The sequence below is a fragment of the Labrus mixtus genome, chromosome 15, assembly GCF_963584025.1.
Source record: "Labrus mixtus chromosome 15, fLabMix1.1, whole genome shotgun sequence".
Lineage (NCBI taxonomy): Eukaryota > Metazoa > Chordata > Actinopteri > Labriformes > Labridae > Labrus > Labrus mixtus.
This window is the reverse complement of record NC_083626.1, coordinates 25814128-25836348: the sequence shown is the minus strand read 5'-3', so window position 1 is coordinate 25836348 and position 22221 is coordinate 25814128. Positions and strand designations below refer to the sequence as shown.

At 40.7% G+C, this 22221-nt stretch overlaps 2 protein-coding genes across 2 annotated transcripts in view; both read right to left on the bottom strand.

Moving 5' to 3' along the window:
• The window catches only part of LOC132990050 (probable phospholipid-transporting ATPase IIA), a 35819-nt gene extending 28003 nt beyond the window's left edge, over positions 1–7816 (bottom strand). Inside the window, exons 1-4 of the mRNA XM_061058079.1 lie at positions 7658–7816; positions 4291–4435; positions 2002–2115; positions 1474–1582 (exon numbers count right to left, since the gene is read on the bottom strand). Of these exons, the coding sequence (XP_060914062.1) occupies positions 1474–1582; positions 2002–2115; positions 4291–4435; positions 7658–7725 (436 nt within the window). The 5' untranslated portion in view covers positions 7726–7816. The remainder of the gene's footprint in view (positions 1–1473; positions 1583–2001; positions 2116–4290; positions 4436–7657) is intronic.
• A 1830-nt stretch (positions 7817–9646) lies between these two features.
• sall4 (spalt-like transcription factor 4) lies at positions 9647–17187 on the bottom strand. Its single transcript, XM_061058054.1, has 4 exons — positions 16949–17187; positions 12070–14532; positions 11676–11980; positions 9647–11587 (listed from the first exon to the last, which is right to left on the bottom strand). Exons 1-4 carry the CDS (start codon positions 17013–17015, stop codon positions 11153–11155), a joined length of 3270 nt encoding a protein of 1089 aa, XP_060914037.1. The 5' UTR covers positions 17016–17187; the 3' UTR covers positions 9647–11152.
• Between the last annotated feature and the right edge of the window lie 5034 nt (positions 17188–22221).

Here is a 22221-nt window from a genome sequence, read left to right as displayed (position 1 = left end):
TCTTAGCTCTACAGATTTTGTCCAAGTAGTGCTTCTTTCTTTCTTTTCTTTTTTTACAAAAAAAACGAGTCCTGCCTTTCTTTTTAAAACAGTAAAAGAGTGGCTGAAACTGAAGCAAGTCTGTGAGCATCGACTGTTTCCTCTTACAATCCTCAGTTTACTGTTTCTTCTTATTTACTCTCTCTGATTTGCTTTGAGTTTATAATGTCAACATTTGTATCGTATCACTATTTCTGTTTTTCTTCAAGTCTGATGATTCAGTGTTAATCCTAAAAGCCGAGCCAGGGACGGGGGTTGCAAAAATTGGCCACAGCTTGAAACCTGTATGCATGGCATCTAATTTGTAGTTTACATATGAAGCCGTGTTCATTGTATGTGTCACTGTTAAATAAACGAGGAAGTCTAAAACGTATCACTTATCGAGAAGCTTTGTCATGACAATGTGAAAAACGGCTGTTTCTGAAGCGTTAAGTTGATCACTTTGTCTGACACCTTACAGTGGTTACTGTCTGCTGATTGGTCCTATTTTTGTTTTTGCAGGTCACAGAGGCCTCAATACTTATTTCAGTCTTTTTCATAACCAGCTATAAACTCCTCACAAGAGTTTTAAAGCTGCAACGACTTATCAAAACGGTGTAAGCAGAAACTAAATCTCGATCTCTTAATGATTAATTTATTGCATTGAGTGCATTCATGCAAAACGTGCCAAAACGTTCACGACTTCTAGCTTCTCAGATTGGGTTGTTTTCTTTGTGATACATAGGAGTAACCTGATTTTTAAAAACTTCCGATCTTCAGTCTATGTTTAACTAAAAGCTGCTTCCAGCGAAAGAGAGACAGAGCAAATACATCAGCAACGTTTTAGTACCAAAGTATTTGTGCAACTCAGACGGTGTGCAGGAGTTTGAGTACATTTTTTGATTCATGATCCAATATTGTATTTTGTTGCTGTGGTGTTAATATCATTTGATTGTTACCACAAATGTCTAGAATCAGAAACATATCTGGTATTGTGAGAACCCTTCAGCAGACGCTGATCATCTAATTTATCAAAAGTGAAAAAAAAAAAAGGCTATTTGGTTTCATTCTGTGCTTGAAAACAACACACCGAGTTCTGAGGTCGTAAAGTTTCTATAAAGCACGGTATAAGCACGGGGGGCGGCTATCATGGAGGCAACCAGTCATTGTGTTTATGGGTAAAACAAGCTGCCACATCAAAGGAGCAAAGTGATGGAAACCGCAAGAGGTCTCCTGCTTTTTATTGCTGGTAGCACTTTATACCGAGGCCTCTTATGTACACTTTTACATCTCTGCTTTGAATTAGCCACCGTTTCCCCGAGCCCCAATAAGTTTTAATAGGACCAACCTTCTACAGTTAATACAAAACGCTCGTGTATTGTATACTGAGAAATGAGCAACAAAACAACACGGACACAACTCACACGGTGTGGGCTCAGTCGTTCTCATACTCACCTCTGGTCGAGAGCTTGCTGTAAATCTGAGAGTTCACCTCTTTGTCCCGGATGTAGCATCGTATTTCTTCGACCGCCTCTCTTGTGATGGTGATGGTCAAAACAAGACCCTGGAGAAGAGAGAAATGTCAACATTTAAAAAAAAAAAAAGAATGACTAACCAATGAATTTACCACCGAGTAAGTGTCGGAGCAAATAAGTTTGTAGGAACTATCAATAGTCTGGGAGCAAATGAGAAGATGCACCGCACACAAGATGGCTGAATTACTTCTTCTTTTTTATTAATTTAGAAACTCAAACAAACAGCGCGTTTCACCCACATGGCTTCATCAGGTCTAAAGCGGGTGAAACGCGTTGTAATCCGGCCTCCTTGTGTGCGGTGCATCTTCTCATTTGCAGTCAAAGATGATGCTCCCTGCCATCACCTGCACCACAGGACATAAGAACTGACCGTGCTGTGCACAGGGCGTCCATGTTTGTATGATTTTAAACAAACATGGGGAAACTACTATTGTGAAATGTAACATACCAGAGGCACCCAGTAGGTGTAGAGTGCGTATAAGCGGAGCTCCTTAATAAACTGGGAGCAGGCCAGAAGCAGGAAGTACAAGTTGAAGAAGTACTTGAACTGATGAAAGAGCACCTGAGAATGAAACACAACGACTTATTCTACATATGACCAAGCCTCTCATCTGTTGACACAACTTTATAACATCATGACTAACGTTAACAGGAAAATGATTACACAGTTCATGTTTCCATGTGCTTTGTCACGACCTTTGGATGAACAGTCATCTAAACATCTCTTCAAGTCAAGACACATTGTAGCCACATGGAGCATTTAGAAAACCACAGTTCCACACAGTGCTGTAAAGGTTTAAAAAACGTTATCAAATAAAAGACAAAGCGGAGTAAAACACAGAATAAAACGACAACAAAACACAAGAAAAAGGTGCAAAATAAAGTTGAATTATTCAAAGCTTGATCCACAGGCGACAGGACTTGGTGAAAGATCTTGAAGACGAAATGTGAGACTGAATTATTAGCAGAGGTTTAATTTTCTAGCTCCGTCCACAAGAAGAAGTCTTTTCAGAGGAGAGGTGTGAAGTCTTCAAGATGATCATCCACCATATATCTTAAAAACTCGATTTATCGCCCAGCCTTATATGGAATCTTTTCATGGTGTTCTGGAAAACTAAAATGAAGTCTTCTCTTGTTTCTGATTCTCAAATGTAAGTAAAAGTAAAAGTAAATTTGACAGTCTAAGCTTGCTTGTTCAAACAAAACAAACATTTTAGAGATGATTAAGAGCTCTGGGAAAACGAAAAGGGAACATTTTCACAGCATTTGGACACACACAAAAGATCAAACAATTAAATCTGTGATTGAGAAAATCATCTCTGAATAATGTGTTTATTATGCTTATCGAAACTCAGTTAATTCTCCTGGAAAATGTGGGATGCAAAAACAGAATTAAATCACATTTTAAACACTTTCCAAATCAGCCATAACCACTAAGGGAAAAAAGGAAATAACTGACTATGAAGTGCAGCAACATTTGACTGAAGACAAAGAATTTAGTCTAATGATTAAAAGTGTTACATCATCCATGTTAAAAAGTAAAAACCTATTCTACCACATGTCGCTCACTGTTTACTTCTGAATCTGTTAGCTAACCTGAGACACATGGAATAATATACATGGCCGCTCGTGTCACTCTTAAAATTAGCACTGATGACACTACTTTGCTCAGTTTAATTACCACCAGAGTGCAAAATGACTACAGAGGGAAACCATGTGTCCTCCTCACGCTGCTGCTGCAGGAGAGAGAGAGGGAGCATGCACAGAAACATAAACACAACAATATGTCCAACCCGAGAAGAGCTTCTTGACATGAACAAAGACAATAAAAATCTGCACAATTTGCAATGCAAAACACATCTCTCTTGTCTTAAGCTTTCCAAACAAATTTTGAGGCACATGTCTGACTTCATATACAACAAAAAAAAACTCAGAAGATCGTAAGACAACTGAATGTCTGGAAAGCAAATGCATATGGAAATCAGGCCGGGGGAAATGTGAGGGTCATAAACACACAGCTTAGCACAGTAAATCCTCTGCAAACAACGTCACATCGCTCATTTTGGATTTCTACTAAAGGCCTAGTAGTCCACATGTAGGCAGGTTAAACATAATCCTGTCCACACACGCCAAATTCTCAAAAAACATCCACATGAACACACTGTCATGAGCGTGCCGAGTCAAACACGATGTCCTTGACATGCAAAAATGTTCTCGCCATTACCCTGCAATGACCATTTCATTTACAAAGTTGTCCATTCAGGCGTCTCTGCTCCTCGACATTGTGGGAGAGCAACTGTCACGTGTGTAAGCAGGTAAAAAGTCCAGTTAGCAACGTTAGCACCAGCGCTAGTTTGGTTACGTCTGCCATCGCACCAACCTCGTGTAAACAAAAGTGACAGCGTCGTAGACCGCTCGCTTTAGCTTCATCTGACTTCATGAAAACCGCGTGAACACATGGCCATTATGCTCAAGTCTCCATCCAAAAGATTAACTGTACACATGATGTGTGCACTAAAAGTAAAGTTGTCTTATTGTGATGAATTCAGACTTTTGGCCAAGGGCGTTTTTTTGCGTGAATTTATCACAATATTGATGAAGTTGTGATTACAACACAGCCTAATGTAATGTGTCCTTCAAGTGACAGGGAATCAACACAGAGGTGGGTGGTGGTATTGGGGGGGGGGGGTTAAAGGGAGCAGGGTCGGGGGGGGGGTGACCTTTGACTGATACTAACCGCAGGCAGGAAGGTGAAGAAGTTGTACTTCTGGTTGTTAATGACATTCCTGGGGTACCTCTGCTCCCTCTTTTCTGGGTGGCCGAGCCACACGGTGCGGGGACGGAAGTCGCCCATGCCGCAGCATCTCGACCACGGACAACACCTGAGAGGAAGGGGAGGGTGAGAGAAGTAAAATATAAGAAATGTCTCACCGGCAATACTAGAAAGTTGCATGAAAAACTGAGGTTAAGATGAAATATTTGGAATCCCTTAAAATGATGAATCTGTCGTTTGTAATGGCTCCATTTTCAATTAAATTCTTTGACACATCTCTTTGTTAATGTGTTGCTATTTGAAGCTGCAAAACCCAACAAGGAAAAGACAAGTGAGAGCCACAGATCCATGAAGATCTGGTTTACAAAATAAATATTAACTTAAACAGGAAACAGGTGGCCACTCCTTTGGCTCCAAGCAGAGAACACATTCCAGACCAATCGACTGAGAGCTAAGAGACCTCCAGATTAACAACTCAACGACTGTACTCTGTGAGTTATGAAACACTCAATATAAACAAAATATAAGAAGAATTTAAAATTCTTCATTAGCTGTATAGACAAACTGGCTCCATCCGTAGATAAGTCAATAAGGAAACAAAACTTTAAAGACAGATGACTCACTTCTTAAAATTCCATCACAATGTTTACAGTTCAGGAAGTCGTTGTGTTTTTGACTGTACTGTGTGGAAAACCTGAAGTTAGTAGGTGAGACATTAAATACTCTCTCTCTCTCTCTCTCTGCTTCATATGTTAGAGTAAAGCTGAAACTAGGAGTTGATTAGTCAAACGTTTTTGTCCATTTTGAGGAAAACTGCAGAGCATTTGATGCGTCCATCTTCTCGAGTGTTTGGCCATTTTTTCACATTCTTTCTTAAAATATAATTTGAGGTTGTATTTTTTTCCTAGTTTGATGACTTCACCGTTGGCTGTGGAAAAAACATTTTGTGACTATTTCACTGTTTTTTTGGTCAAATTGGCGATTAAACATCTTGTCATCGTGGAGGCAATGTGGAAGATCACTTTCATGTGTTTTGGGGTTGCTCTTTAAAGCAGCCATTTTGGAAAGAAATCGCAGAGGAAATTAGTACTGGATAAAAAGTAGATCATCTCTCTTTGTCATGCTGTATCTAAGAACAATCCTGGACTATCTCATGTCACACGATAATTATCTCCAGAGATGCACCAATCCACTTTTTCCCCAATTCCTGATACCGATATTTTTATTATCATAACTAAAAGTTTAGTTGTTTTTGGTATTATGTGTAAGGCTGCACAAAGCTGAGATTGCATTGCATTGTGCAGGCTTCACATACAAACAGGAAGCAGCAACAACCATCAGCTTTTCAAATTAAACCTTTTAAAACTGAAGTGTAAGAGTTGTACTTTTTGATCATACAGAAGGAGCTGTTCCATCTCGCCTGAACGTCGTCATGGAGACGATTTGTAGATCATTCTAACAGTTCAGTCTGAACGTCTTCAAATTAAGACTGTACGCGCTGAGAAAGTTTAAAGGGTCCAACCGTCTTTCTTGACATGTGACGTTGGTCGGCACCGCCAGTCCGATATCCGATATGTAAATTACGTCAATATTGGACCCGATACCGATAGTAGATCGGTTCAGTCTCATCTCTAATTATCTCCATGAAGTCCTTCTGGTTGCAAGCAGGTAAACCCGACATCAACGGACGATTGGATTGCAAGTGCCAACGAAATAAACTGCATGGAGAGACTGACCAATATATAAAAGTCTGGAAGTAATGGACCATATACTGTCGAAATGTTACCCGCTGTAATTAAAAAATCCTGATTTGCTTTATTCCACAAATGTATGAAACATGTTAACCATGACTTTCATATTGCCATCTATCTGTTTTCTTGTTTTAATCTGAAAACATCAATAAAAAGAAAGTACTAAGTCCGAATCAACTACACTAAACACTTTATAAATAAGCTTTACGTTGCTCTTCTGATCCTCCCACAGAGACAGTAAAGTTCATCCTATTACAGATCAGGACTGAAGGTAGTGGTAGGAAAAGCACAGGTATAATTAATCAAATGAACGACGGCTGGACTCCATTTAGCCGATGACGTTTCAGGGGCCGGGCTTTGTGCATCCTGGTTTACTGACACTGCATACTGGGACAGTTGAAGAGAGCTGAATCATGATGGACATTTTTTTTGGAAACACCTTTCTAGATTACTGAATCAAGAAAGAGTCGACAGATACAGTAAAAATGCACAAAGTCATCATTTTCAGCCACCGTATGAGTGACTTTAAAGCTTTGGTTGGTTATATCCTACCGTCAGCTGAAAGTAAATTAGGTACACATAAGCAATATAATACAACTGTCCTGAAACAACACATCATTTTATGAACATTAGCTTATAATGTCTATTTTCTAATTGACAGGAGGTGATGAATCAACTAAATGCTCGTTTTAAAGGATGTAGTTTTAGTTGCTGTTGCACTGTATCACATTAAACAGAGAGGGTTGTCCATTATTTACACAACCAGTGATAAAATGCACCTTAACTTATCATTTTGACTGTAATAAAAGTGGGATTAATGCGGGGCTGCTGTGTCAAAGTGCATTAGCTTTAGCTAGGTGAATAAGCTGACAGCTGGGTGTGCAACTGTGAGAGGTGGACAGGTGAATTTGGATGCATAATGCTCATCATGTTTGACGCATGTTGAGCAACTATCTACAATACTTCCGCACAATAGCAGCCTGTAATGTCAGATCTGGATTCATCTGTGTTTGTGAAGGGAGGTGACATCAGCCTGATAAAGACTATTGGCTGCATTTCATCACTGACTCTGCCCTTCATCATCATAATCCACGAGGCCTGCACCTTGTCTGGTGCTGGACACACAAAAAATAAACCTGCAAAGCATCATTAAGCCTCAATGTGAAATAAGGACGCCGGTTTCTATCGGGTCGGGGCCTACATTTCAACGTGGTTTGAAGCTCTTTGACAGCCTGAGCTCCGTACTACCGAGCAAATATTGACATGGGCGTCATTGCACTTGTTCCGACTGCTCCCCCGGAACAAGCGGCTCTGTTTCGGCTTTAGCTTGCTTAATAAAACGCGAAAATGAATTGCCACACAATGTTTGCACGCATGTATGTATCTGTTATAAGTTTTTGTCACCCTTCACCGCTATTTTCCTCTTTAAAAACCGCGACAGTGTAGCTACATATTGAGACAATGTCGCCGCGCGCCTGTAAACATAAAAGGCTACACTGACATCAACAGAAGCAAACGAGCGAAATACGTCAATAAAATGGTTCTCTTGTTAGTATTTCCGAGCTGTTTCACGCCCTTACCCATTTTTGTTTTTATTGTCTTGTCTCTTCGGCCGCCTCACGGGTTGTAGGGGGATACTGTCGGTCATTCCTGCAGCTCCTGGGTAGCGGGGTGGAGGCTGTAGGCTCGCAGCCTGGCAGTAGCGGTTCTTCTGGGCGGGGGCTTCCCAGCTGTCACTCGCGCAGGACGGATCAGCAGTCAGCAGGAGAGCAGGGCTGCTGGGATAGCCTACAGCAACCACACCAAGGGGGCTTAGCTTAGCATTAGCCACTGTACCATCTCTAATAAACTATTTTGTAAATGTCTTTATTTATATATTTACAGGACTGGATAAATATTTAATGTTGTGTTGCATGGTGGAATAGCATTTAGTTGGAGTAGCTAATATTTTGTGTCACTAGCCTTTATTTTAAATTAATATTAATTTATATAAGTTGTTGTTAACATTTGAATTAGCCCAGGCTTTCCCAACCTTGGGGTCCTGACCCCAAATGGGTCGTATGAAATTTTTGTTTATCGTTCAATAAAAACAATATAGGCTATTGTATATCAAAATATGTTGAACACACTGTGGACCAGAGACAATGCCAAATCAAGAATCTTGCAGAGTCTCTGTCAGTCTGTCATCCATTGTGCAGAAATCTCATCCCAGCCTTTCTTCCTCTGTCCAAAATAATACACACTAAAAAGACTAAATATGGTCTAACATTAATGTTAACTTGCAACACAAAACTTATTACATGATTGAGAACAAATTAATTTAAGCAAACAGCTGTATGCATTTTGGATGTCTGGGGTCGCCTGAGTTTTGTTAAATCAAAGTGGGGTCACAAGCCAAAACAGGTTGGGAACCATTGAATTAGCCTTTTCTATTGTTGGTGATGTATAGTCCTTCATTTGCACTTTTAGGGTAACTAAGGCCTACTGATTGATGTTAGAAAGTACTAGTTTCTCTGCTGGAGTAGGTACATTTGAGTAGAAATGTAGGTTGCCTACTTAACTGTTTACAATTGAATCTAATGTATTGTTCTACTTTAAGACATCATGTTGGACCTTTGGAAAGGTTAACTGGGATGAGGTCACCACAACCTTGTGTTTGCATAGAATCCAAATAAACAGTGTGCAGCTCAGAAAGGGGTTGGCATATTATTAGCAAAGTTGAAACCATTTTTGATATATTAGCTATCTGTTGTTAGGGTGGTGGACATACATTTTAAAAACACTTTTCAATATTTTGCAATCAAGTGGTCCAGACTTTGGGCAATTTACAAATGTTGAATATTCCTTGAAAGCAGCATTGCTAGTGTAGATTGCATTAACTTCCATAATCAGAAGCATAAACTCATTACTGATGGAGAGGCAAAGAGGAGCGATGGCACTGATGTACACTGCTAGTTAAATGTATTATTTGCATAATGGAAGCCTCAACTTTGGCAATTGAAAGAGAGGATCATTTAATAGTTTTTTTTAAAGAAAAATAAGCAGCCTCAACAAAACCTGAACATCATGCGTATATTTTATTGTTGTTTCTAGTCATGTGTTCCAGTGTTTCCACTTACTCCCTGTATACTCACTTCCAGTTCAGGTGGCTTATTATGACAATGTGCAGAGAATTGCATTATATCAAAAATAGTAAGGGATAGGCCACTGTATGGTTGACCTAACGTGGGTTTGTGGACAAATGATTGGAGAACAACCTTCAGTCGTGGATGCAAATAGATTCTTGTTTGGGATGCAAAATGCAGGGGATTAATGGCTTCTGATGGGTAATGAGAAGAGAAGACAATAGCTCACTCAAGTCATCTGAAGGTGAATTGATGTAAATAAGGGATTTTATGTGCAGGCACAGCTGGCCTATGTTGGCATAGAAATAAGTGCGGGGCCAAGCAAAGGTAAATCTCAGCTGGACAGAATACAAATACATTTCCCACCTACTGTCAGCAATCGTCAGGTATCTGTTCAAATTATTTTGTAATAATCTCTCTAGTTAAGTAATGACAGGAAAAATATTGAAAAACTCACCTTGATTTTATTTTTCAAAATCAGAAAACATGGAGGTGAAGGAAACATTTGAAAAACAAAAAGAACCATTTACATTGTAAACAGGCCAAATTGGCTCAACATTACTTGAATTGTAGAGACAACTTGAAAGCAGTTTTGACATGGTTTGCTAAAGAAAGGCACAACTTGGCAAATGCATATCGATAAAGGAATGTACAGCAGGGGCCAACAAAGTACTCTGACCATTCTGAGTTGTGTAAAGTGTCCAGTGATACATTCATTACTGTTCAACTCAGCAGTTTTAGAATGACAAATCTTATCACGTATACAAGAATGTATCAGGAAAATGTACAGTGTTGCGTTGAGCGTAGGGGGTCTGGAGGACGACTGAAATCTAAACGAGGTAGAACTTACCCCCGAAACTCAAGCATTTTGTGGATTATAAATAAATTAATGATGCTACAAGTTCACAAAGTAACCTAAACCAAAGACAGACAATCCAGTAAGTTGGTTGTGTCAAATAAATCTTACAGTCAGTACACAAAAATATTGATTTGCCCTTTCCTTGTTCCACAATTAGGATAAAAAGCAGTGAAATGTAATCATAAAATGTAAATGTATCTTCAACCTGAAATAAAGTGCAGGCATGAGCCCATAAAAGTATATAAAAGCCCTCGGACCTCAGCCAACTGAATTTGACTACAGATCAAGTGGAATATGGTGACTTTGATTAGCGAGTTTTACCATGTAGCATACCGTCATGTTTCGTCTTACAGAGTCTTCTTAACCTTGTGGTGCAGTGAGACGCATGTAACATGAATGTTAGGGGTTAGGCACTTAGCAAAAAAATATATGAACGATTAACTTTTGTATCTTACTACCAACGTAACACGAATGGGTTACAGCCTGTAATATCTGAAATTGATTACAGAGTTGTTGAAAACTTGATTTAATAGACAAGATACTGGAATAATCTCTGAACCTGATCAAACGCCCCTTCAAGATGAGACATGCAAATGACATTAACCTCTACAAAAATGTACAATGTTGTAAAAATCTATGGCACACAATGGGAGGGAAAGTAGTCATAGATACATACAGTAAACTATTATTTCTGAACACTGAGACCAGGTGTCCGTTAAAAGTCATGCCCTGAACGTTTCTTAGTCAAAATCCTTCAAAGTATCAAGGAGAGAGAGTTAGAATTAAAGCAGTTTCAAGTAAGTTATACATTCAAACTTCTGAAAACAAAACAAAAAAAAAGTCACAGGAAAAAAAAAAATACCCGCATATATTTATATGAAATAAAATACAACTACAGTAGTTATATCATGTTCAACTACAAAAATAACACTTGTGAATCATTCAGATCAGGAGGGGAGAGCTGCAATGCAGTTACTTGGAAAGTCAAACAATCTAGGCAGAATTCTACAAGGTTTTCTCTGTTTGTACCTCAGTCAAAAAGAAGACATTCAAAAACTTGAGTTCCAGCAATAAATGGATGGCTAGAAAGCCTAGTTAACTGCAATTTTACCCTCCTCCATGAAATGTGGGAACTGCGATTTTGGCACACTGTCCGAGCTGTTTTTCTCCATCTCAGCCATAGAGGCGGGCAAACCCGAATGGGATCCATCCATCTTCATGAGGCCTCCAGTGGAGCCTATAAGAGGCCCACCGGCAGGGCTGCCAGGGAGCGGGATGCCACCGCCCTGGATGACAGAAATTTCATTGGTCTTCATGGTTAGGCCACCACTGAAGGCAGCGGCATACTGATTCCACAGGGAGGGGTCAAAATTCATTTGAGGAGCAGCCAGTTCTTTGGGGGCCTGCATCATCTCTGGCAACATCTTAGCCTCGGAGCTCATTGCCATCAGTGCCATGGGGTTATCCAGACTGAGACGCTGGCCACGCCGGGATGTGTTGTTCCACATGTGAGTGCCGATATGTACCTAAACACAAGAAACACCAATTATTACAACCTTCTCCCAACTACTCAGTTATAGTAAGACATATTTGGCACTTTCAGCAATGACGTACCTTCAGATTTCCCTTTGTGGTGAACGCCCTGCCACAGATGTTGCAGCCAAAAGGCTTCTCCCCAGTATGAGTACGCTCATGGATCTGCAAGGCACTGGCAGAAGAGAAGTTCTTGGTGCAAACGTGACACACATGCTGCTTGGTTGATCGTCTCGGTGCGGAAGAGATGGAGGAGGGCATGGCTGTTCCCTGAGGCATGTGGGAGCTGAACAAACCATTAGGGCCCAAATGATTCTCTGAAGGGATCTTCATCTCCAGACTTGCCAGACTTGACGGTATCCTCATGAAGGACATGTTGCTTGGAACTGTTGGAACAAGGGATGGGTATTTAGATCAAAGCACTCAACATGACGGCATGTACCAAATACCTTTTCTCTGAATGAATAAAACTCACCATAGTCTCCGTTTGTGAATGCAATAATGGGTTCTTCTTTGATTGATTTGGGAGTGAAGCTGCTGGATGCTGTGAGGTCGAGTGCTCCACCCGACTCATTGCCACCGTGAACACCACCATCTGGCTCTGGTTTTGGCCCATTGCGGGCATATTCCTCAGCAGCAGACTCGGGAGATTTGCAGCTACTAATGTTGGTGTTTACCGGGGATGGGGAATTACGGGACATAGCGGAGTCAGATACTGTAGGGCTGCAGCCATTCTGATACTCCTGTTCCCTAGGAGCTGAAGGGGACTCTTTGGCAGTTCCCTCACTTTCTGATGTGGTGCTGCTCTGTCGTTTCAGTGCAAGAGCAGATGTGAGATTCTTCAAGACATCAAGACTCGAAAATGTGGCAGGGGCAGCATGCTTCTGTGGTTGTTCCTCCGAGGCTGATGGCAAGGAATCGGAATTGTGGTTTGGTGTCTGGGGCTCCAGTTCTGTCTCGTGATCCTCCATGCTAGCGTCAAATCCAGTGGTTTCCAGAGGTGCCTCTTCTGGAAGCGGCGACTCCATTGCTTCTGCCTCTTCAAATTGGTTTTCTGGCACTGGGGTGTTGGGGATCTGGCCCCCCATGTGCATACGAATGTGCTGCTGAAGGACCACAGCATTGGTGAACTTCTTCTGGCAGATGGGACACGAGTGCTGCATTTTGAGAGGAGTGTTGGCCCTGTGCACTCCATAATGGGCCTTGAGGTTACCTTTGGTGGAGAATGCACGGCCACAGATTTTGCACTTGTAAGGCCTCTCACCAGTGTGTGTACGATAATGCATTTTCAGTGAACTCTGGCAGCTGAGCACCCTATGGCAGATGACGCACTCATTGGGGTCATTGGTTCTCTTATCCAGACAATCCACCATATGCTGAAGTTTCGCAGTACCAGAGCTTTGTTCACCTGGGTGGGCACTGCCATTCATTTGATGCAGGGCACTGAGTAGCTCTTTAGCATCCTTGTGATTGTGATCTAGGCCAGTCGCTTGGCCGTACATATTAGAGGAAACAGTAGGGGAGCCGTCATTTGCAGATGGGGAGGGTCTTTGGGAAAACGGGTCCCCTGCGAAGCCATCAAATGTTGTTTTCAATCCTGGTATGGATGATTGGTGGAAACCAGCACCTGGATGGCCTATCGTGGGCTTCATTTCAGTCACGTTTGACTCATCAAAGGGGACAGACATGCCATAGGGAATGCCACTGCTGGTGGGAATACTATCAAGATGTTCTGGCACAGGATGTGGGTTCATGCCGATGGTAGGATATTTGTCTCTATGCCTCTGGAAATGCACTTTAAGGTTTCCTTTGGTTGTGAATCTGTTTCCGCAGATGTTACACTTGAAGGGCCTCTCACCGGTGTGAGAACGCAAGTGAATCTGGAGAGCACTGTCGTTGCCAAAGGTCTTTCCGCAGTACTTGCACTTGTGTTTGAATAAGGAGTCCCCATTTTTGGATTCTGGTGGTTGGGTTATCATCTTCGGCTTCACTTTTTTGGAGGGGTCCATTCCTGGTTGGATACTGCTGAAGGTGCCAGGGAAACCCATGACACCTGATGACTGTGGCAGAAGTGCGGGTAGACGGCTGGCGAGATCTGGCATGCCCTTTAAAATGTCTGTTTTAGAGGTTGCTGAACCCAGTCCTCCAGGCAGAGAGGTAGGGATTACAGCAGGCAGGGGTAATTTACCTTGCTTCATCGCCTCAAGAGAAAGGGTCTGACTGCCGGTCCTTTTTCCTATTAGAGCTGCTGCAGTGGACAGCTGTTGGGAAAGATGTGCACCAAGGGCTTTCAGGGGGTCCATCACTGCCCCTACTGATGCCTGGAGACCCTGTGGAGTCATCATGGCTACTTGGATCCGAATCTGTTCTGTGAGCTGGATTTGATGTAGCTGCTGTTGCTGAAGGCACACCAACTGTTCCAAAATCATGGGAATGGTCTGCATGGCCTCCTGTGATGTGGCTAGGGAAGCATTATTTGAGGAATGTTGGGATACAGCCACTTTAGTGTCGGCCATGGCTTCAAGAGTGACATTTGAATTTTGCATTTTATGTGAGGGATGGAAAGCCTCAGGGCTAGCAGACATGTCTGCCTGATCCTGTTGCACCAAGTCCTCTGCATTAATGCTAGACTCTTCCTCTGTTCTTTCATGATGGTCTGTGTTGATGTTTGATAAGGAGTGGCTGCTGGACTGGCTGTCGTCGTGGTCACTCGTAAGGCCTTCAGGAGAGCCTTGTGAATATTCCTCCGACGCGTCATTGCCTTCTCCATCCTTCATAATGACCACCTGCTGACTCTTAGTGCAATTTTTCTCGTGCTCAAGAAATTCGTCTTCGTCAAAGAATTCTGCACAACACTTGTTGCAGACTCTGTTCTCGTCCATTCTGGACCTCTTCACTTCACTTCCGGGTTCCTCAGCTGGAGCATCTCGAAGAACCCCTAAGGAGACAAAAAAAGAAAAGAAAATGAATGCCTTTTAACAATCATGACAATTTAAAACAAGATAGATAATAATAGTTTTCTAAAAATCCACTCAACTTTATTACTCAAGAAAAATAAATTGGAACAGTTTGTCTACAAAAAAGTTGGATTTTAATCAAATGCTTTTTTCATGAAAATGGATTGCACTTACTTCCTACACTTAACAAATGCACAATGTTTTTGATCCTACCATGGAATGGTCTGTCCATTTTCAAAAAGTTAATTCATTCTCATTAAAACACACACTGTGATTATTATTAATATTTATTTGAGGCTTAAGTTGTGTGCCTTGCATCATTAAAGTAAGAAGATCTACTCACTTCACTGAGCTGTTCAGGACTTTGAAATTGGCTATTGTAAACAAGGCCAGCAGAGGGCAATCATCTACCTTTGACATTGTCCAGAACAATGTCCAGGGAGACAAAGAGCCTCTGGCATTAAATTACAGTGTTTCTGAAATAAAGCTTCCTAGCACTTGCTAAAAATCAGCTCTGTTTCAAAGGGTGACACATGGTAGGAATAACTTTTGACCAGAGTAAAGGTTAAACTCACTTAAGGTAAATCTAGGCCTGCAAATAAGCAATCAAATATCTAGTTTAACTGAACTTGTTTCCCAGTTTTTATGCAACCGAGCAGGGCAGGAAAGTACTTGACTTCATTTACTTTTCAAAGATGTGCTTTAAAAGAAAAACTGAGAAGGAGGGGGCGGGGGTTGATTCAATGTTGATACCTTTAAGCAGTTTCACAGCTTGTGAAAGCCTTTAAGTGCTCCAAGTGTGCATTTTAATTTGTCTGCTAACCAAGAGGCCATTTCACAACTGGGTGTATTGTTAAATGCTAATGCCTCAAAGAAAAGGGGGTAGACCACCTGTTTGCATATGCCCAAGGAAACTGTTGGACTTGTTAATTGCTCACCAGGAGGCATTGAAGCAGTGTTGCAAAAAAAAAAAAAAAAAAAAAGGGCTGCAAACTGCATTACATTTTGATCTATGAGAAACTAAGCCCAACCCTATTTCACACCAAACAGTTACTCCATGGTTATCTTAATACAATTAACTTTGATAGAAGAGTTCACACTGTGTTAACATTGGGTATACTTTGTTCCTGAACCATAAACTATATGAAAACTTGATTATGAAGTAAATAGAAGGAGGTAACGCTCTGGTTTACCACTTGACGGCGCATGACCTGTATGTGATCACCGTTAGAAGGGTAGCCTATATGACACGAGGTCAGGCTAAACATTACATTCAGGGGGGCTTTTGTGGCACATAAATATTAAGCATTTTACAAAACAACCAATCTTCAGAAGCCATGTGCGCTCATAATAAACCACAACTGAGTCTCTCTTAACACCGTGTCAGCAAACTTTCCTAAATCACAAGGTGAGGTCCGCTGGGGCTTGCATATGGCAAACACCAAAAAACGCACCCCCCACCCAGCGAGTCTCCACAAAAAAAAAAAAAAAGGCCACTACTCCATCCCCCACCTCTACTCCACATATGTACGAAAGGAAACAGTCATGCATTAAACTGGGGGATTTATTGCCTTTAGGTCAGCTTACTCCAGAGTCACATTTCATACTGTTTTTTTGGGGCACCTTTGTTTAAAAACATCGAATGAGGGCGAATAGTTGCGCACAAATTACACTAAAATATCAACACACACAAATATAAATATCATATATAGAGATTATATTTGATACTACACGATTCATTCAAGTTTAACACATCCAATAAATGAAACAATAAGCATCTAAACTCGGTTTAACACGTTGGATAGAAAACTGTGATATAAAAAAAAAATGATGCGTCATGATAAATTAAACATTTTGGTCAAATCTGAATGAACATTAACATCCGTGGCAGTCTTTTGGCCACGCAACTTTTTACTGAGGTCTTCAATGTAAACTGGTGTCGATATACTCGGTGTATAATTTTAGAAAAAGATCAAAGAGATTCCCCCTACTAATCACAATAAACCTACAAGTCAAAGATTCTGGTGATTCCAACATCAAAAGCAGTGAAAAAGGTTACAAATAAGCAAACGGATGCGACTCGGTCACTGCACCGTTTGATGAAAGAACGCGTAAAAGTTTACAGTGTAACATTTGGATTGACGCGCAACACCTGTATTCTGTTGAAAATTAATTCTCGTCGCTCACAGTATCCTATCCTACTGTTTGGGTTTAAGTTTTTTTTTTTATCCTCCTGGTCAACTCAGCAACAGGTCAAAGTGCGAGAGGAACAATGTAAAAGTCAGCCACCCCCAAAACTTTTGAGATAAAACATCGATAGTTTTCAACACGGCGTGGCGTAAAGTTTTTTTTGGGTTAGCAGCTCTCTCATATCTCGTGTGTGAAAAAAAAACTTACCATTTCCTAACGAAGCAGGCTCGTCGGAGTTGATGTGCTGCGGCTTGGCTTGCTTACGCCTCGACATGGTGCAACCATCGGGAGCAAAAGAGTTTGCAAACAATTTTCCTTCCCCTTCTTCAAGCAAATTCTTCAGGGCTCGGGAAAATTAAACCCCCTCTCTCAAGTAGAAATGCGCATGTCACCGTAATTATTATTATCAATAATGCATTGCGATTTATCACGGTGCTCTGACAGCTGATTGGCTCCAGTCCAAGCGCTCACACGTTATTCAAATGGACTCCCCTATTGATGAGCGGAGCGGAGTGGGCAGGAGGGGGCGGGAGGAGCCCTGCGAGTGGATGGACTGCAGGATGGAGGCAGGGTTAATAACACCCAACTCATCGCTCTCTTTTCCTTGTTCATGAAAAGAAGAAAAAAAGCATTATATTGTCACCAACATTGGAGCACAGAATTCACACAGAATTGTCCATAATCACCTACCTACCTACTTCTAACTCAAAATACAGGTATATAATAATGATTCACCCGGATATGTGTCTGAATATTCCTCTCATGTAGCGTCCTATATCAAAATATACACACATACAGGTGTTTGGTGTTCTTACGCGTGCAACTTTTTTAAGGTCTGCATGGTGATGGTGCGCAATGGCTCTTCAAGATATTCTTATTTATTTGCTAGGTGCATTACAGAATACAAAGTTTCGAGCCCGGGCATGTAGCAAATAAATAAGCATATCTCCGGGGGCCATTGTGTTTTTTTTTTTTTTTTTTACGATTTGACACCTGAATAAGTGATGTGCGTGTGTTTACTGACATTTCAGGTTTGCATGGTGCCCTTTTAAATGATTTGTCCTTCCAGACTCAGAGGACTCAGACTTTGTTAAAGAAAAGTGAGTCCCTGGAATCTTATCATAGCCTTCTAATGTACAGATGTTCCTTTAACTAACCCTAATGTTTTGTTTTTGTTTTGTTAAGAAATGAAGCCGATGGATTTATTGGTATTTTGTTTGTAAAAAAAAATGAAGGGGGCAATCTTTAGTGATTGCAAGGGTCTAAATGTGCATTTATACTCCAAAACAGTCCAAAGTTGAAGCAGATTAAGTGTCAGAGAAGTAAAATGGTGGAGACATCAACTGTTTTTGATGATGTGGGTCAACAAAAAGAACATTTCATCCAGCACAGAAAATAGCTCCAAACGTGACAGTGATATCAAATACAGAATATTTTTGGAGAACAGTGAACAAATCAGAAATGCTCTTGCTTTTGTTCATGGTGCATAGATGTGGTTGGAAATTGAAGTTTTTCCACCTTTTAATTAAGAATGTCACTGGGTTTAGTCAAGATTTATCCTGTAACCAAGCCCCATCACCTCTACCTATGAGAGGGATTATATGTTTGGAATTTGTCATGTAGTTTGTCTTGTTTTAGCAACTATTTGGCCCCTAGATATACTGCTATAGGTCAGCCATAGAGACAAATCAACACATGCTTTAGTTGATGTAATAAAGAAGATGGTCCTGCTTGATTTAAACACAGAGGAGCAAAGACAATCCAGGAAATTCACTTTACATCACAGATGATGAGAACACAGAAAAGGGGGCTTCATTCGAGCCGGCATCGCCTCCTGTAATAAAGAAGTAAAATTAAGTTCTAGATGTTTGTAATAATAAAAAAGGATGCACTATAGCAGTGGTTCCCATAGTGGGGGTCAGGACCCACTGGGGGGGGGGGGGGGGGGGGGGGGGGGTTGCAAGCCTCTAAGAGGGGGGTCGCAGGGTGCCTTAAAAAAAGAGTATAATTGAATTCTGTATATTTTGTATATTTGACCCATTACTGTAAAACATATACATAAAACCCTTTAATCAAGTGAAATGAAACTGAAATTCACATGTAAAAATACTTAAATTGTAAGTTTGCACATGAAGGCAACAGCGCAGGTGTCAGCTGCTCTTTTTAAAGATGAACTCACCTGTGTGTCCACTCAGTGCTCAAGTCTTTACATGGAGTTTTCTAGTATTTTGCTTCTATATCTTTCTTACAATAACCTGCTTTATAAATAATTTGCTGGGTTTTTAGGCTGTTCAATTATTTTCTGTTTGGATCGGGCTGTGCGTGGTTGTTTGCTATGTTATATTCCTTCATCACCTCCAGGGCTAGAGGGGGTCCCCAGTCTCTGCCAGCCTTATTTTTGAAGGTCGAACGTTGTAACGTTGCACTATAGGACAGATTTATTGCCAAGTGGGTTTGAAAGGTGTTTAGCTATTGTGGTTCATAAAGTAAATAAAGAAAATTAGAGAGTATAAAACAAGAGTGAAGAGAAGCAGTGATCTTGAGGTATGAGTTGTACAGTGTTTTACATTGTAGGTATACTGATGCTGGTATATGCAAAGAAGTGGCTATAGAGGTTTAGATATTCAAAGAATGCCATCAAGACGATAGTTTTACTCTTTTCAATAACTCTTCTGAGCCTGGAGTTATGAGCCGTGTTTGTACAGAACATGTAACCTGTCCTTCTTGTATTTTATTGAATAGGCATTTTACATTTTACAGACAAGGAATGTGACAAATCAAGTACACACAGAGCTGTTAAAATGTTGCTGTACAGGCACTTAGGTTAGTCAACCTTATTTTGGGTGTGAGGAAATCTATTTTGGATACAATAATTATTATATGTTACGTGCAGAAGTGGAGAAAATGAAAAAAATAATTGACACAAGACAAACAAACACCTGCTATCCCCCCTCTGGCAAGAAAAATGAACATTAATACTTAACCAATTTTGAGTTGCTACTGGGATGGTCGATAAGATTTCAAGGGGGTCCATGCCACCCCTGGCCACCCCTCTGGAAATGGCCCCGCCTACTGTCAGAGAGTTAATAATCATCTATATAACACATAAAGTGTTTGTGCAAAAAGTCAAAGAACTATAAAAGATAAAAGCTATATTCAGGATAAAACTGTACAGAGATGGAACGTAAAACACAACTACAAAGGTTGCCTTTTTAAAACACAGAAAAATACTTTTGAAAGTCGATTATCTTATTTTTAAGTGTGTGGGAGGGGGGAGGAGGACAAGTTCTCTACAGACATTTTTAAGGGTGTGACATGCAATAGCCAAAATGATTTACTCCTGGAGAAACCGGCTGCAAATCCATGAACACAAGCAAATGTCCAAAACAAATGCGATAAAGGAAACATGATGCAAATTAAAGAATGTGCTGCAAAAAGCTGGATCCATTATATTTACAGCAATCGATAGCTCCTTTGCCCTGAAAAAAAGCGGTCACCTCTTAACGCTGTAATCCTGCAAAAACTCCGACCTCTCACTGCCATGAGGTCGGAGTGGGAGGTGTGGTGAGGTCACATGGCTTCCTGTGTGCCAGCCTGCACTCAAAGCACTTCACCACCGCCAAAGATATTCCACGTCTACCGGAGGATGGCAGAGAAAGTTCAGCTCAAATGACCACTGACACAGTCACCTGTAACTGCTTAGCCTTTTACCCTAACCCCCGATAACCAGGACAAAAAAAGAAAGACAGAAACAGAAAACAGAACCAGAGTAAACTTTCATTAAGTTTTCAGAGATGGCGACAACTGAAGGAGGTGAACGGTCTGAAAAGCGACGCCATGGTTGCTGTCTTTAATGTTTTTATTTTTTTACATTCAGTGTGATACTGTAGCTGTTTTCATACCGCTGAATGACACACGACCCAAGGTAAATAAAGTTGAAAGCGATGAGCTGAGGTGCTCTCTCCGCTCTGTAATCCCGCGGTGCTCGTGCGTGTGTGTTGGGGGCGTGGCGTTTTAAGCAGGGGAGGGGTCGGGATTAGACAGAGAAGGTACTTTTCAAATCATGCCAGCTTTCCAGAATGACCAACCCCTGCCTTTAAATGAAAGCAAATATGCTGCACATGCATAAATAATGCAAGGTTTAACCGTGAAAACAACAGCAAAGAGGAAAAAAAACTGTCAAATCAGCCATCGAAATGGAAGTACTCCGTGCCTGTAGGGGGCGCTGAGTGTATCCTCTGTAATGTAAAAGATATTTGAAACAACTTTTTGAAAGATTAAATAAAGAGTGTGAACATTGAAACACATTTGGAAGCAATCGTGATCAGAATCAGAAATCAGAAATACTTTAGTCATTTGAAATTCAGTCGTTGCAGTTGCTCTTGGAAATATTGTCATTTAAATAAATTATGAATGAAATAAGGAATGTTAAGACGTTTTGAATAAATACAGCTATGTTCCAAGTGCATGTTAAGGAAGATTGAAGTGCAGATTATTGAAGAAATTTGTGATTTTTGTAAAAATGATGAAAAAACAAAACAGTAATAATGGAAACTACGGAAGCCCAAAGAGGACATACAGTCATATATTCTAATTTACTCATTTTCCTGTAATAAAGAGTACATTTCCTGGTTTTGTATTTATGAAACTGGACTTATTAATCACATTATCCCAGGATAATGATGCTCAGTTTTCCTGAGCTAATGAGTTTATTTCAGTTGGTTCTCGAGATCTGAGTAATCAACTCATTATCACAGAAAAAGCAGCATCATTATTTAAAACAACATGTTAAAAGTCGAGATGTCGAGAGAACTGGAAATTAACTTTTTCTCACATGGGACGCTGGAGTACATTAAAGAGTATGGATGTATAATGTCCCCTTTGGGCTTCCGTAGAAAACAACAAAAGGAGATCATTATGTGAATATCTGATCAACTAAAGAAGAGTTTTTAAGTAATCAGTGTCTCTGTTGGTAACTTGAATTAAATATTTGCTTTTATTTTGACACTTTGCACATTCGCTTGAAGACAATAAAAAATAAATTAAATATAAAACTAACTCAAACTTCAGCGTAGTTTCAAATCTGTGATTAGCTGCAAAGTCAATGTGACGATTACCATTTGAATCTGTAACTGAAGAGTGTGAAATAAATGACACAGTCAAAGTGATAATGCCCCCCCCCCCCACCAACCCACCCCACCTCCCATTTCTGCCTAAAATGTCTCAACATGTGTTATATAACGCCACAGCTGATAAGTGCGAGACAAAGACGAGCCAATATATTCAGATAAACAAATGCTCTAAAAGGGACGGGCTGAAGGTGAAAAAAAGAGGGGGGGGGGGGGGGGGAGGAGTGCTGTCTAGACGCTTTATTGCCCCAATAAGAAACTATGCTTGAATACGCTGTTTCTTCTCCGTTCAATCTAAACAAGTCAAACTGTGTGCGCTCGTTAAAGCGCATGTGTGGGAACCAGAGAGGG